Source organism: Vombatus ursinus, unplaced genomic scaffold (genome assembly GCF_900497805.2).
Source record: "Vombatus ursinus unplaced genomic scaffold, bare-nosed wombat genome assembly UNPS02014818.1, whole genome shotgun sequence".
In the NCBI taxonomy this organism is placed as follows: Eukaryota; Metazoa; Chordata; class Mammalia; order Diprotodontia; family Vombatidae; genus Vombatus; species Vombatus ursinus.
In genome coordinates, this window is record NW_020954596.1 from 5,664,579 (window position 1) to 5,679,159 (window position 14,581).

At 42.3% G+C, this 14,581-nt stretch overlaps 1 protein-coding gene across 2 annotated transcripts in view; it reads left to right on the forward strand.

The window, feature by feature from the left end:
- UVSSA (UV stimulated scaffold protein A) overlaps positions 1–14,581 on the forward strand; it is a 105,202-nt gene that overhangs the window by 16,735 nt on the left and 73,886 nt on the right. For both annotated transcript variants that reach the window (XM_027836649.1, XM_027836648.1), the window contains 4 exons: positions 1,256–1,376; positions 4,601–5,119; positions 7,941–8,050; positions 8,853–8,981. In XM_027836649.1, coding sequence (XP_027692450.1) covers positions 1,256–1,376; positions 4,601–5,119; positions 7,941–8,050; positions 8,853–8,981 — 879 coding nt within the window. The remainder of the gene's footprint in view (positions 1–1,255; positions 1,377–4,600; positions 5,120–7,940; positions 8,051–8,852; positions 8,982–14,581) is intronic.

A 14,581-nucleotide genomic window follows, 5' to 3' on the forward strand; every position in this document is an offset into this window, starting at 1 on the left:
TTTGGGATCCATGAGAAGACATGGGGAGCCCCTAGTCTTGTATACTATGTGAAGGTAATTCTAAAACAAAGTAATCGGAAGGCTGACATTCTATGGGAGTCTTTTCTTTAGTCTCAATCAAAAATTCCTTGATCTATTTTAAATCATGCTGTGGCATGCATTACTACCGTGTGAAGAAAGTAGAAAGTTGAATTGTGTGAGTAGGAAGGCAGCAGCCACAGCCCCAGGTATTCTAGTGAGGGTACCAACCGGTTTCCCCCCTCTGTATCCACCATATATACCAGCCTATACCTCTGGCCTGGTGCTTCTGAAGCTGGTCCTGACATTGTAACTGTAGAAGGGGCTGTGTTGGAAGGAGGGCAGGTAGGAGAGCCATGCAAAGCCTCAGCTAGGCTAAGCCATGAAGCTTAGGGAAGGGACTTTACCCTCAAACCAGGTGGCTTTCTCTGTCTGCTTCTCTTAGTTTTGTGTGTCCATGGGAAAAATCTCGTGTTTCAGGCCTTGATGTTTGAGGTCTAGGCCACAGATCTGGTTATGTGACCCAAGCACAAACTTGAACTTGGGGCTTTGGAGTCCAGATCTGGTGCTCTTCCCTTCATAAGGTGCTTGCCTCCTTTAAGAGCGGCACCTTTGATTCTTCTTCGGGGGGAAGAGCCTCTCATCTGAGCCATGCCAGCCTACATTCTTCAACCCTTTCTGTCCTCTTAGGCAACCTCTTATTTCCCAAATCGTTGTCGAGGAGACTATGCCTATCCCAGTGCCATTAGCTTTCTCATTTTTGGTGCTTGGAACCTTTTAATTTTTTCTTTTTTAAAGTAGCTGCACACTTTGTTATCAGTAGTAAAGCCCTAGAATTATTGTATATTTCTAATAGATTTATAATGTATTGATCTTAAATTCGAAACTACAGACATTCGAGACAGTGTGGGAGAGGGGAAAGAATCCTAAGTTTAATGGTTGTCTCTGCTACTTGTTAGTCATGTCAGCCCAGGCAAATCAAAGCCTCATTTTTCCCATCTGTGTAATGGGATGAATAGTACTTGAGTAGTACTCCACCTCCCAGGGCTGTTGTGAAGATCGAAAGGCAATGAGTGTGGACGTGCTACTAGATAGCTAACATAAAGGGCTGTATCTAAATGCACATTTTTGTTTTTGATATCTAAGCTTCTTTTCAGCAAATAACTTTTTTTTTTATATTTGAAACTCTTTGACATTTCTCACAGACAAGCCTAATACTTATTTTTAATTTCTCTAGGTGGATTTCCAAGATGTTAGCGCCAGGACTTTGGCTGAAAGAAAAAGGGACGAGGAGAAGCAAAAACGATTAGAAAGCATTTATAAGGAAAGGGCCAAAAGAACAGAAAAAGAAATGCAAGGCAAGTTGCTGAAAGCCATGTTCATTAAGAGAAAAATGTCCAAAAAGTGTCTATTTATAAAGTGCCCATGATGTGCCTATTACAGCATGGAATGAAGTCCCTCACTGACTGTGTGACCTCGGGCTTGTCTCTGATCATCTCTGACCCTCGGTTTCCTTGTCTGTTAGATAAGGAGATCAGTTCTTAAGCTTGGCTTCTTTATTGGGTCATCGAGTGAGGCACTGGATGTGCATTAGCTGGGTTATCTAGTGGTTGGCTCCTTCAAGTGTAAGTGAAGTTAACTGATGATATTAGCACAGAGTGTGGTATTCCCCCCAGTGCCACTGTTTACCCTTGTAGAGCTTGGGTCTTTGCTTTGAGGACTCCAAGCTGGTTCCTGATATAAATAGCACTAATTTCAACCAAAGGCAGGATATTGGACCTGGCCTAGGATAGGTAAGGGAAAGTGTGTTTCTGGGAGTTCTGAGAGGGAGAGGTTGCTCCTGATAGAGGCAGCTAGGTGGCTTAGTCAATGGAGCATGGGCCCTTGGGGCAGGAAGACCTGACTTCAAATTCAGCCTCAGATACTAGCTGTGTGACCTTGGCCAAGTCACTCCTGTTTACTTCATTTTCCTCAACTGTAAAACAGAAATAATAACAGGCCCTTTCTCCTGGGGTTGTTGTGAGGATCCAGTGAAATAATATTTGTAAAGGACTTATAAGGCACAGTACCTGGCACATAGTAGGTGCTGGAGTAATGCTTATTCCCTTCCCTTCTGATAATCACATTTGCATTGCTTTTCAGAACAAATCTTTGAGAGTTGCAAATATACATTATTTAATGATACTAATGATAATAAATACATTATTGTGCTTATATTTACTATTCTGTAATGAAGTCTAAAAGAAAGCCAGATTGTGTGCTGATGGTTCAGCAAATTTGGAAAGCAATGGTATCAAGATAGTTTAATGCTTTTCTCCTCCGCCATCTAGTGGCCTTGCTCAGACTTGGCCAGATTAGCATGCCCTTGTCCTTTCCTTGCTCCTAAGGAAAGATGTCCTAAGATAGGGGTTCTTGATCTTTTCGTGTGTAATAGACACCTCTGGCAAGCTAGTGAAACCTATGAGCCCCTTCTCAGAAGATTTAAAAAAAAAATTCGTAATTGAAGGAGGTGCTAAATTTCAGATAGAGGTTAGTGAAAATAAAAATGTAATTTTTTTTCCCAATTCAAGTTCCTGAAACCCTTGAAATCTATCCATGGACCTTGAAGGGGTGGTGGTGGGGGGTAGGGGCTGTGGTTCCGTGGTTAAGAAGCCCTGCTCTAGTAAAAAGCCTTTAAGCTCCTTGGATTGTGGTCTTTGTATCATTGATGGCCAGATTTTCTGAGCTATCTATCCCATCCACTCTTATTTGTCAAAGACTTTCTTCTAGGTCAATATCCTTTGGTCTGCTTTATTGTTGGCCAGTACAGAGTTTACATTTCACGTGAAAATGTCAGGCAGGTGCTGAGAGGTTGGCAAATGGAGTCTGGGGGAGAAGAGGGAGAGGGAACAAGACGGAACTATCACAATTGTCTCCTTTAAGAAAGTGTTCTGTAGTGCCCAGAACTGGGGTTAGGGATGGTAGTCCTGTTGTTCCGTTGTCCTGATCAGACCACACCTGGACTCTTGTGTTTGGCTCTGGGTAATGTGTTTTTGGAAAGGCATTGAAAACCTGGAGCAGGTCAAGAGGAGGATGACTAAGATAGTGAAGGGACAGGAAACCATGGACTGAGGGGATAAGTTGGAAGAATTGGGGATGAAGGAACTAGGGAAGAGAAAACTTGGGTGTAAGAAGTTAACTGTTAACACTTTTTAGGTATTTGAATGAGGACTAGACCTTGTTATTCTTTATTTCAAAGGACAGGGTGGCAGATTTAGGCTCAGTCTGATGAACTTTATAAGAATTAGAACTGTCCAAAAGTGGAGTGATCTGTCTTAGGAGATTGTGAATTCTGTATCATTAGGGGCCTCCAAGTGAAGGCTGAGTGAGGACTCATTTGGGGAATTTGTGGAGGGGATACCTACTCCGGTAGAGTTTGGACTTAGAGGCCCTCTAAAGACCTTTGTAATTCTGCAATTCTGTGAGACCTCCCTTTTCACACTGTCCTCTTCCTTTTTTGACTTGGGTTCGGAATTAAGACTTGGAGATAGCATTTTATTTGAGTTGACCATGGGCTTGGTTGGTGAGTTTCCTAAATAGAGCTATTTGTTCCATGCTCTTTGAGATCCTCACCTAGACAATAGTGTGATCTGCCCTTGCATTTTGATTGTCTGAAAGTTAACTGGAGAACCCCTGGGGGGGGGGCGTCTTGTGGCCCAGAGGCCCCACTTTGAGAAACACTGACCCAAGGATCATTTAGCCAATTAGAAACCAATGCACTAGATAAAAGTTCTAATAACCCCACAGCATCAGAGAGCGTCCCTCCCTCTCTCCCTTCCCCCCAGGGAGTGATTTCTTCACTTGAAGTAACTGGCCAATTACAGAAAGAAAAGTGGCAGGAAGGAGAACTAGTAACGAAGCAGATGAGAGTGTTGAATAATTCATAGGACCTTTATTCTTTTCTCAGGTAAGTAAAAAGTCAACTTGGGATTGGGAATTCAGTGTCCCTTAATAATTCTAAGCCGACAGCGAACTTTACCAAAGCTATTTCTGCCGTGACATCTCACTTGGTATTCATAGATCGACCAATGGCCTGCCAGAACAACATACATTTTAGGAACTGCAGCATCATTACCCAGTGTCATCTCTGAGGATAACCTTGCAGATCCATCTGTTGTTCTTTATGGTTTATTAAGCAATTAAAAAGCCATCATTGATAAACACACTGAGGGTTTGAGTAGAATACACTGTGGGAGAGGTTGTTTTTAGAGTGTGTGTGTGTGTGTGTGTGTGTGTGTGTGTGTGTTTGTTTAAGGGAGAGGGAGAGGGAGAGAGGTAGAGACAGAGGGAGAGAAGAGAATATGTGAATATGATTGTGAACATAGAACACTTTTACAGCCCATCACAGCCCAGCTTATTTGGTGCTGAAAAGTAAACCTTTCCTCTGGCGGATATAGGAGCATTGTTTGTCAGATATAGAAGAGTTTGCCATCTCCCTCCTAAGGGAGGAGGCTGAGGCTGTATGTATGGATTTGCTTTTGAGGTTTTGGTGTTTACTAACCCATCCAGCAGCACTAAAAATACCTCCCCTGTCTTTTGGCAGAAATGTCTGAAGAAATTGAAATGTGCCTAACAGAGATGGAGAATTGCTTCAGACTGTTAATGCCCTTTGATTTTACCATGAGAGATATGGTGGAAGGAGCGGCGGCAGCTGGGGCTTTTAGGGCAGACAGAGAAGCCTTGGCGGGGGCCTTGAATGGTGCAATCACATACCCAGCATCTGGCTTGAGGCCTGATGACCAGGAGCAGCCTTGTTGCAGCAAAGACTTACTTCCTCCAGCTCTCTGCCTGAAAGAGGTTGGAAACAGAGATTGGCCAATGTGGTCGAGACCTCCAGAGCCAAAGGAGGTAGATCACAGGGAATGTGCAGATGAAGATGATTCTGATGAGGAGGAGGAGGAGGAGGAGGAGGAGGAGGAGGACGACGATGACGATGACGACTACAATGATGATGACGATGACGACGACGATGACTCTGATGATGATGGGGTTCGGGAAGACTTTATAAGAAGCCATGGTCTTGGCTCACATAAATACTCTCTGAACTTGGAAATCCCCACAGGTAAAAACAGCCCTCATTTCTGCAACTTTATGGCATATGGTGTGCTTTCCTAACAACAATCTTACAAAGTAGCTAGTGTGAATATTTCTTGTTCATCTTTAGTTTATTCTGTAATACATGACATCCCAGCCAAACTGGACTATTATTAGCTTTTCTGTAGATTTGGCATTACATCACCTGCCTCTGTATATTTGTACAAGCTGTCCCTCATGCTGAAGTGCCCCTCCTCATCTCTGCCTCTCATAATCCTTATCTGCCTGCAAAGTGTCCAGGAATCCTCCCCAAACCCCTCCTTCCCCCAACTTGTTAGTGTTCTCCTTTCCCTCAGATTACCTTTTGTTTCCTTGTCTTTGTCTATGTTTTATTGTCTTAGTAGAAATTAAGCTGCCAGAAGGCTGCAACTGTTTATTTTTACCTTTGTCTCCTCAGGCCCTAGTATAACACCTTGCACATAGTAGGCACTTGATAAATGTTCACTGTTAATTTTATTGAACTGAGGCTCAGGGAGGTTAAATAATTTACTGGTGATCCTGTGACTAGTTAAGTATCAGAGGGAGAATTTGAAGCAGGGTTTCCTAATTTCAAGTTTAGTTTTCTTTCCACCATAACATGAGTTGTTTATTGTACTTTGAAGTCTATTGGAGAGACCGCTTGTGAATTTTTTTAATAAATTTTTTTTTGCTCTGGAGTAGCATGATCTTTATTGAAAATGGATATTCCTATCTCACAGTGGCTATAAGCTTGCTCGCCCAGGCTTCTCCTTGAATTCCTGTCCTTTGGTTTCCTATTATCTCCTTTACATTTTTTGTTAACCATGAGTCAAAGTCAGGCTTCAGGGCCTTCACTATTGAAGACCTACCTCCCTTTAATATTTATGCTGTGGCTAAGATTTGTAGGATGCAATCAAGTTTTCCTTTAAACTTTTTATTTGTCCTCTGGACTGCTTGTCATCCATATCACTTGTTCTCTTGTCATGCACCTACCGTACTACAGAGGGTGTAAGGACTCACTCTGCCTAATATTTCATCATGCTCGCTAGAGTCTTTGTGACACATCAGCATTGCTCAAAGCAGAGCCACCGTACATGGCCTCTGTCAATGTCATGTGGAATGAGAGGCAATGGTAAACACAACAAAAGAGGAAACACTCCCAGCCATCCCTGTATCCCACAGTCGCTGTGAGGTCACATAGGGTGAGAGAAAGGGCCCTGGCCTGGAAACCAGGGTATCTGGGTTCACTGCAAGCAGGACCTTTTAATGGCCTGTATCACCTTGAATAAGTCACTGCATCTACCAAGTTGGGATGATTCCTGATCTCATACATGTCTCACAATAAGACTGCAAGGCTATCCAGAAAACATTTACAAAGCCTTTGACCTCCTGGAACAGCAAGGCCAATGGGAGAGTTCAAGGTGTATCTCTTCTGATAAGTCCCAAAGAGAGGAGAACAGAGATTACTTTCCTACCACATCATAGAAGCAGAAGAACTTTCATGAATGCCTGGAAGCAGGAGAGCTTCTCTGCCTGCAGCTCTGTCCCCTGCTGAGGTGGCACAGTGCCCAGAAGTCTACCATTAAAACTTCTTTGGTTTGATAATGGCCTTCTCCCTGCAATCAGTAATGCAACATTCCTAGTAATAATAAGCCAATCCTTGTAAAGCACTTCCATGGCATCTCTTCAGATCCTTCCTGTAACTCTGGAAGGCTGGTTCTTATTTTACTCTGCATCAGTTTATTCGGGTCTTCCCATGTTTCTCTGAATTCCTGATAGTTCTTGTTTCTCACTGCAAAATAATCCGTTTTAGTCGTATGCTGCAGTTTCCTCGGATCGTAGATCTGGAGGTAGAAGGGGCCACAGAGGCCATTAAGCCCAAGCCCTGTATTTTACAGATGAGGAAACTGAGGTCCAGAAAAGTTAAGTGACTTGATCAGGTCATACAGATTGTTAGTTTCAGAAGTGGGATTTGAACCAAGATCTTCTCCCTCATTTTGGGCACCTATTTTGTTTCCAGTTCTTTTGAGCCTCTAATTTTCAGAGGAGGGAACTGAATACCCAGGAAAGCAGATGACTCCTCCAATGTCACACAGCTAATAAATAGCAGAGCTGGGACACTATAATTATCAGTTATCAAAGAACTGGCATACCCAAAAATTCACTTTGCCCTAAAACTGTACTGGACATGACTTAGTCTTTTTTTATTTGACTGGGATCTTGTAGTGCCTTGCAGTCATCATTGTGAGTATCAATTAGTATGTATTGTTTAGCCTCAAAGGAAAGTTTCCCTTTATGGAGCCTCTTTCTTCTTGTTGGGATTCTAGATAAACTGGGGTGTGTCTTGGTCAACATTATTTTTGTAAGTTAAACCACAACAGTCATGAGCAAAACAACTGTTCAAATGAATAGTGTGTGGAGAGGATTTTTCAAAGAGAAATACAGCAAGTTATGATTAAAATGACCAGGATTTTTACTTTGGGAACTGACCTTTGTGCTTGTCCATCTTTGTCCTCTGACTTACATGGAGAAATGCCAGGAATTGTGGAGTTCCAGCCTGGGAGTTTCCCCCAGCTCTCACACTTTCACTACAAAGTTACTGTCAAATGAGTGCATTTTGTTTATCAGAGGACTTTAGGAGAGTTCCAGCTTAGTTCTGAGTTCCCTAGTGCTTCTCAGGTGAGCCAGCCTTACTTTGAGTAAATCTCGGACTTCCATAACTACCTCTAATGCATAAATAATCATGCCTCCAGCCATCTTCCATTTCAGGATTTTAAAGAGCCGCCTGTGTACTCTTGCTTACTGCTCTTGATATGTTTTGTTTTTGACAGATTTGCAAGTACATGAGAATGAAGATAACAGAGCTGTGGTCAACAGTGCCATGGACGGACTTAAGCTCATTAAGAATAAGTTCCTCCCCTCTGTTCATTCGTGGATTCAGGTAGGAATAATGTTTAGTACAGAGCCTGGCACATAGTAAGGCTCTTAACTGTTTATTGACTGGCTATAAGGGCTGGGTGACACCACATCCTGGTGCATTACTCTTCTTCCTTGTATTTTAAATCACTTTGAACCTTGGTTGACATAAAATCTTAGCCTTATCAGACGGCGTCATGGATTGTCAGTTGTTACATAGCCATGGCCTAAAGGCAGTCCAGACATTGGCAGTAACAGAGGTTTTGTGAGATTCAAATGAAGCTATAAAATTACTAAATGGAAAACATGATGAAACTTGAAAGATGATATAGAAATATGGAACGAATGTTATAAGAAAGTATGGCCCAATGATCTGAGCACTGGCCTTGAAGTTGAAAGACCCTCATTTGAATTCTGCCTCACTTACTCATTCTGTGACTATGGGCATGTCACTAAACCTTTCAGAGCCTCAGTTTCCACTGTCTGTAAAGAGAAGGTAATAAAACTTGTTCTGCTCACTTTACAGGGTCATTGAAGAAAGGGTTTTATAAACCTTAATTCATTACATAAATGTAAATATTATTCCTTCTTCCTTATCCTTGAACACCTACTGGGACAGAAAAAGACTGCTGGAAGTTTGCATGGTCCTAAAGCTGCCATCTGTAACTGTTTCTATCAGGACTTTTCTTTGTGGCAAACCAGATGATAGAAAAATAGACAGTAGAAAAGAAAAATAGACAATAAGGAAGAAGCAGCAAGTGCATTTGGAAATGCTTTGGCCTGGTGCTGATTTAAAACCCCAGTAATTGGTGTTTCTTGACTTACAGCTGTTTACTCGAGCAGGGATTCATGATGAACGTTTGAAACGTGCCATTGATCTTAAGAAGAAATTAGAAATTGCTGTTGGAAAATATAAGGAAATGAACATTGAACCTGAAGGACGAAAAAGGAAAATGGTGAGTATTCGAGTTCTTAGTGGCTAAAGTGGGAAGTGTTCTGAGACCTGTGGAGAACATCTGTTTTGTTAATTCAAGGTACAATTGTTTTAGGATTACAGCCCTGGAAGAGGTCTGGAAAACCCTTCCAAGTCCTTCTCTCATGCTTCACCAGGACTTTACATCTTTTCTTCCTTTTTGGATAACACAAGGAGACATTTAGACTTACAAATATATAATGTTCTGATGAATCAAGGCACTTCCCTTTCAGCCTTCCTCTTTACCTGATGCCTTTAGTGCGATGACTTTACATGTAACCCGTTTGGCCAGTCCAAGAGAGAAGAGGTACTTGTTGCTTTGGTGGTGAACCCAGGCCTCCTTAAGGTCTTGTCAAATGAGGCTACATTTAGAGAAGACTGTACAGTCGGAACACTGGGGGGGTGGGTGAAGGAGCTCTGCTTCCAGTATTCCCTAGAGGACCCTGGGAGCTCCTCTTCCTTCTCCTCCCTGCTTTCCTTACTGATGAAAGAAAGTAGGTTGGCCTACATGGTCTCTAAGGTTCTCTCTGTCTCTGGCATCCTTCGATTCTGTGACTCTCAGATTGCTTCACTGAGGTGTCCATTTGTCTTACTGTCCTTATCATGGGAGCATAGGAGCATAGGTGGAGAACTGGAAGACGATTTAACAGGCAAGGAGCCCAACCCCCTTGTTTGACCGATGAGGAAACTGAAGCGATCTCCAGAAGGTCACGCAGGACTTGCACTCCAAATCTTCTTTCCCTTGTTTCCACTGGGGGCAGAACCATCTGATTTCAGAAGCTCCAAGATTTTTTGTGCTTGAGTAGGAGGAGCAGATGAATAGGGGTTCAGTTCAGTTTAAGGAACATTTATGAGGCAGCTACTATGTTCATTATACCAAGTGTGTATTTGTTGTTTATATTGCTCAGATCCACTTATCACATAGTATCAGATATGGTAGATATTGTTATATTTTTGTGTATCCCTCTCATAGGCTGGCATCACATTTTATGTAAACTTGATGGCCCCCCAGGAACCAGGCACCAAGCACAGACCCCTGTTCTCAGCAGGCACTCAGGACATGTTTACTGAATTGAAAGGAAAGAAGCTTCCATGAAACCTGTGCCCAGGGTGACAGGCATTAGAGTGTTGGGGGCCTTAATTTAGCCTCAAGCACAAGCCGAGCATTTTTTTTAGGCATCTTTCAAAATTGAGCTGTTCTTATGAATGTCAGGCCATGGTTTCTTTTCTGACTTGAGTAAATTGCCTTTGCAGGTCAAGGCAAATAGATGATGTATTTTTAAAATTCTTTTTACATCAGGAACTTAATAATCATCAATGAACACCACTGTTTCAATATATAAAGAAGGACTTATATAAGAAACTGCAAACTTCAATTATATACAGTTTTTTTTTTAAAAAGCATATACTACAAAGTAGTGGCAAAATGTTGCTGTCCCCTTTCTGAACTTTTTTGTTTGCTTCTGTATGTTTTAAAATGTTTCGTTGATTCTTTTTAAAAAATACCTAATTCTGATATATTTTTGGTGCTGCATTTTAAATAATTGTTTCTGGCCTTCCTCCTCTGAATTCCTTCTCTGTTGTTTTGTTGTGCCATAGAGAGCACCCTGGGCTTTTGAGAGCAGTACTGGGGAGTACAAACCCTGGTACCTCCTGCCAAACTGGTTTAGCTTTGAGGACAGGCCCAGTGATCCTTTGGCCAACAGTCCTACTAACTTGCTCAGAGTGCATAGATAGAAATAGAAGACCTGCTCTTAGTAACTTTTGTCAGACAATAATAGGAACTTAGGAAATTTCATTTCACTGCTCAAGGCTGAGTCTAAACAGTGATCCAGTTTTAAGGGTGGGGAGGGTGAGAATAGCTCATACAGAATTTAAGGATGGGAAATGTGAATGTTTGGGAGCGTGTTATCTTTTCTAATCACATATATCTGACTATGAGATGGTTGTGGATTATGCTCTGTCCTATGTATCTGTGTCTGTACCTGTGTATCCATTTAGCAGTCACGGGCTATACAAGTAGATTTGAATTACTCTTGCATTTCCACGCTCCCAGCCTCAAGATTTTTTTGAATTGATGCTTGTGACAAATCCACAAGATCTGACTTCACCTAATGAGGGAGCATGCTGCTGTCCTGATGTCTGGATTCCCTGCTTCGGCTCTGGGCTTTAGTTTAAGTTTGGTTTTTATCCTAACACATGTGACGTGAATTCTCTTTGTGTATGCTCTTTCGTCACCTTCTTAGAGAACAGTAGCACTGAAAGGGACGTGAATTGATCATCTAGTCTTGCCTCTAAATTTTACCGAAGGATAATCTGAAGCCCAGACTGGGGAAGGGACTTATCCAACAAAGGGAGTCCTTGCAGTCTCTAGGCTGGTGAGCTCAACTTGTATTCTTGGCAAATAGAGTTCAGCACCAAAGGGTTAGCTGGTGAATGTCTAGAAAAGGGGTCAATGACTGCAAAGAACCAGCATAGCTTTGTCAATAATAAGTCCTGTCAGACTAATTTCATTTAATTTGTTGACAGAGTTACTAGGCTTTGGGAGACCAGGAGAATGCTGTGCCTGCTTTACTTAGATTCCTCAAGCAGTTCTTGGGGATGTGGACCAGATGGTAATCCACTTGGGTAGGTTTGGAATTGGTTGAGACTGGACCAAAGAGCAGTGCTGAGTTGGACCAGATCTCTAGCTATGTGCTTCAGGAATCTCTGGATGGCCTTGTGCTACTACTTGACATTTTTAACAGTAATTGGGATAAAGGCATAATGGCATGCTTATCAGATTTCAAGATGACACAAAGCTGGGAGGGATAGCCACCACACTGAATAACAATAATGATTAAAAAAGATCTAGACAGGATAGAACACTAGGCCCAAACAACTAAGATGCAATCGAAGAGAGAGAAGTATAAAAATAATAAATGCTAATGTTTTTAGAGGGCTTGAAGGTTCTCAAAGCACTTTACATGTGTTATGTTGTTTGATCCACACAACAGAACTTATGATGTTGATGCTGTTTATATCCTTATTTTGCAGATAAGGAGACTGAGGTTGAGTGAGGCTGGGTAATTTACACAGGGTCACACAGCTAAGTTAATGTGTGAGACAGGATTTCAACTCAGGTCTTCCTCATTCCAAGTCCAACATTCTATCCAGCTAGCTTCAAAAAAAATTAATTTTAGGGGCAGCCAGGTGGCACAGTGGATAGAGCATTGGCCCTGAAGTCAGGAGGACCTAAGTTCAAATCCAGCCTCAGACACATAACATTCACTAGCTGTGTGACTCTGGGCAAGTCATCCAACCCTAATTGCCTCACTAAAAAAAAAAAATAATTAATTTTACTCACATAAGATGGGAGAGGCATGGCTAGACATCAGTTCATCTAAAAAGTTCTCAGTGTCTTATTGAACTGCCAGATCAACATGAGTCATCAGTGTGATAGGGCAACCAGGAAAGCTAGTGCTGTAATAGGCTATATTAGAGAAGTAGTGTCTAAGATTAAGGAATTGATCATCCTGCCATATTTGAGGTATTGTGATCAGGTCTTCCTTCCCCCAGTCCTCAACCTATTTTGGGAAAGATAATGATAAGTTGGAAAGTGTTCAGGGTAAGGGTAATGATGAAGATGAAGGCTCTTAAATCTATGCCACATAAGGACTGGTTAATGTAACTGAGGATGGTTAGCCCAGAAAAGAGAAGGATGAACATGAGAATATCTGAAAGACTGTCATGAAGAAGAGGGGATGCATTTGTCCTGCTTGGCCCAGGAGAGCAAAACTAGAAGCAGGGGCTAGGAGGTGCATAGATGCGAATTCAGATTTGATATCAGAAAAAAAAAATCTTCCTAGCAATTAGAGCCATGGGTATAGTGGGCTGCCTCAGAAGGTCTCAGATTCCTTCAGTTGAAGGTCTTCAGACATAGGCATGGAAGGGATGTTGTTCGGGCAAAGATGGTACAAGATGGCCTCAGAGATTCAATGATTGGCATTTTTTAGGTCTCTTCAGCATACGAGATTCTGTTCCTGGTACAAAGATGAATAGTCTTTGCCTTCAGATGTAGATTTTCTTGTATTCAAAGATGACAGCATGGTGTAGTGGTGTAATTTTGATAGTTGTGTCAAACCTCTTCAATAAAGTACTTCTCAGATGTCTTCTCATGTCATGGGGATGACCATGGGCCTCGTATGCCAGGGAGAGTGCAGGTCCTGTTAGGCCCTCTCTCCCCCAAGATGGAAGGCCTTTGACTAGGGGCCCTGCTGTGCCCGAGTGCCAGCCCAGGCTAGTGTGCCAAGGCTTTTCCCCAGCGGGCTGGCTCAGCCATAGCACCTCATAACAAGAAGTTGCTCCAGTATGGTATAAGACTCATGTTGATGAAGTCATGGATTCCTGAAGTGCATCGAATACTCACTCAGCTTTAGGAGATGCAGAAAATGTTGTTATTCATTCTACCCCTGATAGGTCCTGCTGGCAAAATGTGCAGACTTGTTAAAAAGCCCATTATTGGGGGAAAGTGAACCCCAAGTATAAATAGCACTATACTTGGAGCCAGATAACCTGGGTGTGCATCACAGCTGCCCATAACTGGCTGTATGACCTTGGGCAAGTTTACTTTCTATCTCTTAGCCTTGGGATTTCAGCAGACTAGAGGTGCTGAGGAGTTATAAGTGGGATCTGGCATCAGTATAGGTGCAAAGGCAAGAAAGTCTGAGATAGAGGAGATTATATAAGAAGGGAGTAGCATGAGATAAGACTAGAAGGATAGTTAGATTGTGAACTCCTTGAAAGCAGGAACTATCTCTTGCTTTCTTTCATATACCCCGCACTTACTACAATGCCTGACACATAGTAGACTCTTAATAAATGTTGACTGATTGATTGAAAGTGTTGCTTGATTATAGAGGGCCTTCAGTGTTAACCTTTGATGTTTGGCCTTTTTTGGTGGGCAGGGAGAGCCTTTGAAGAGATTGGACAGGATAGTGACGTGATCTGAGAAATTTGTTAGAAAGATGAATTTGGAGGAGGAATTGGAGAAGAGAAAGTCTAGAGGCAGGCAGACTAGTTAGGAGGTTGTTAAGGTAAGAGGTGTTGAGAGGCTGAAGTAGGGCAGTGGCAGTATGGGTAGAGAGGAGGAAGGGGAAATGGATGTGGGGGGTAGAGTCAACAGGACCTGATGATTGATTATTTGTATAGGAAATCGGAGAAGTCAAAGAGATCTCTGAGGTCACAAGTAGTGTGGTTGGTGGGATGGTGATGCCCATCATTAAGAGAAGTAGGGAAGGCAGGAGGAGGGCCACATTTCTGAGGAAAGCTAATGAGTCATCATATCATTTTTTAAAAATTGTCTTATTAGGACGTTAGATACAATCATTTCTCTGTAGACTTCAATTTAGTGTGCAGCAGTGTTGGTACCACATTCTATCTTTTGTCTTGCCAAGTGGCATACTGGGTTACATGATCTGGTTTTCTGGTCCTTGACACTGCATCTCCCCCTTGGAAGATAAGTTTCACTGTGTACTCTATCTTCTATGTAACTTTCAGAAATGTGAAATAAGACTGATCCTGTTTGGGGAGGGGAACCCCACA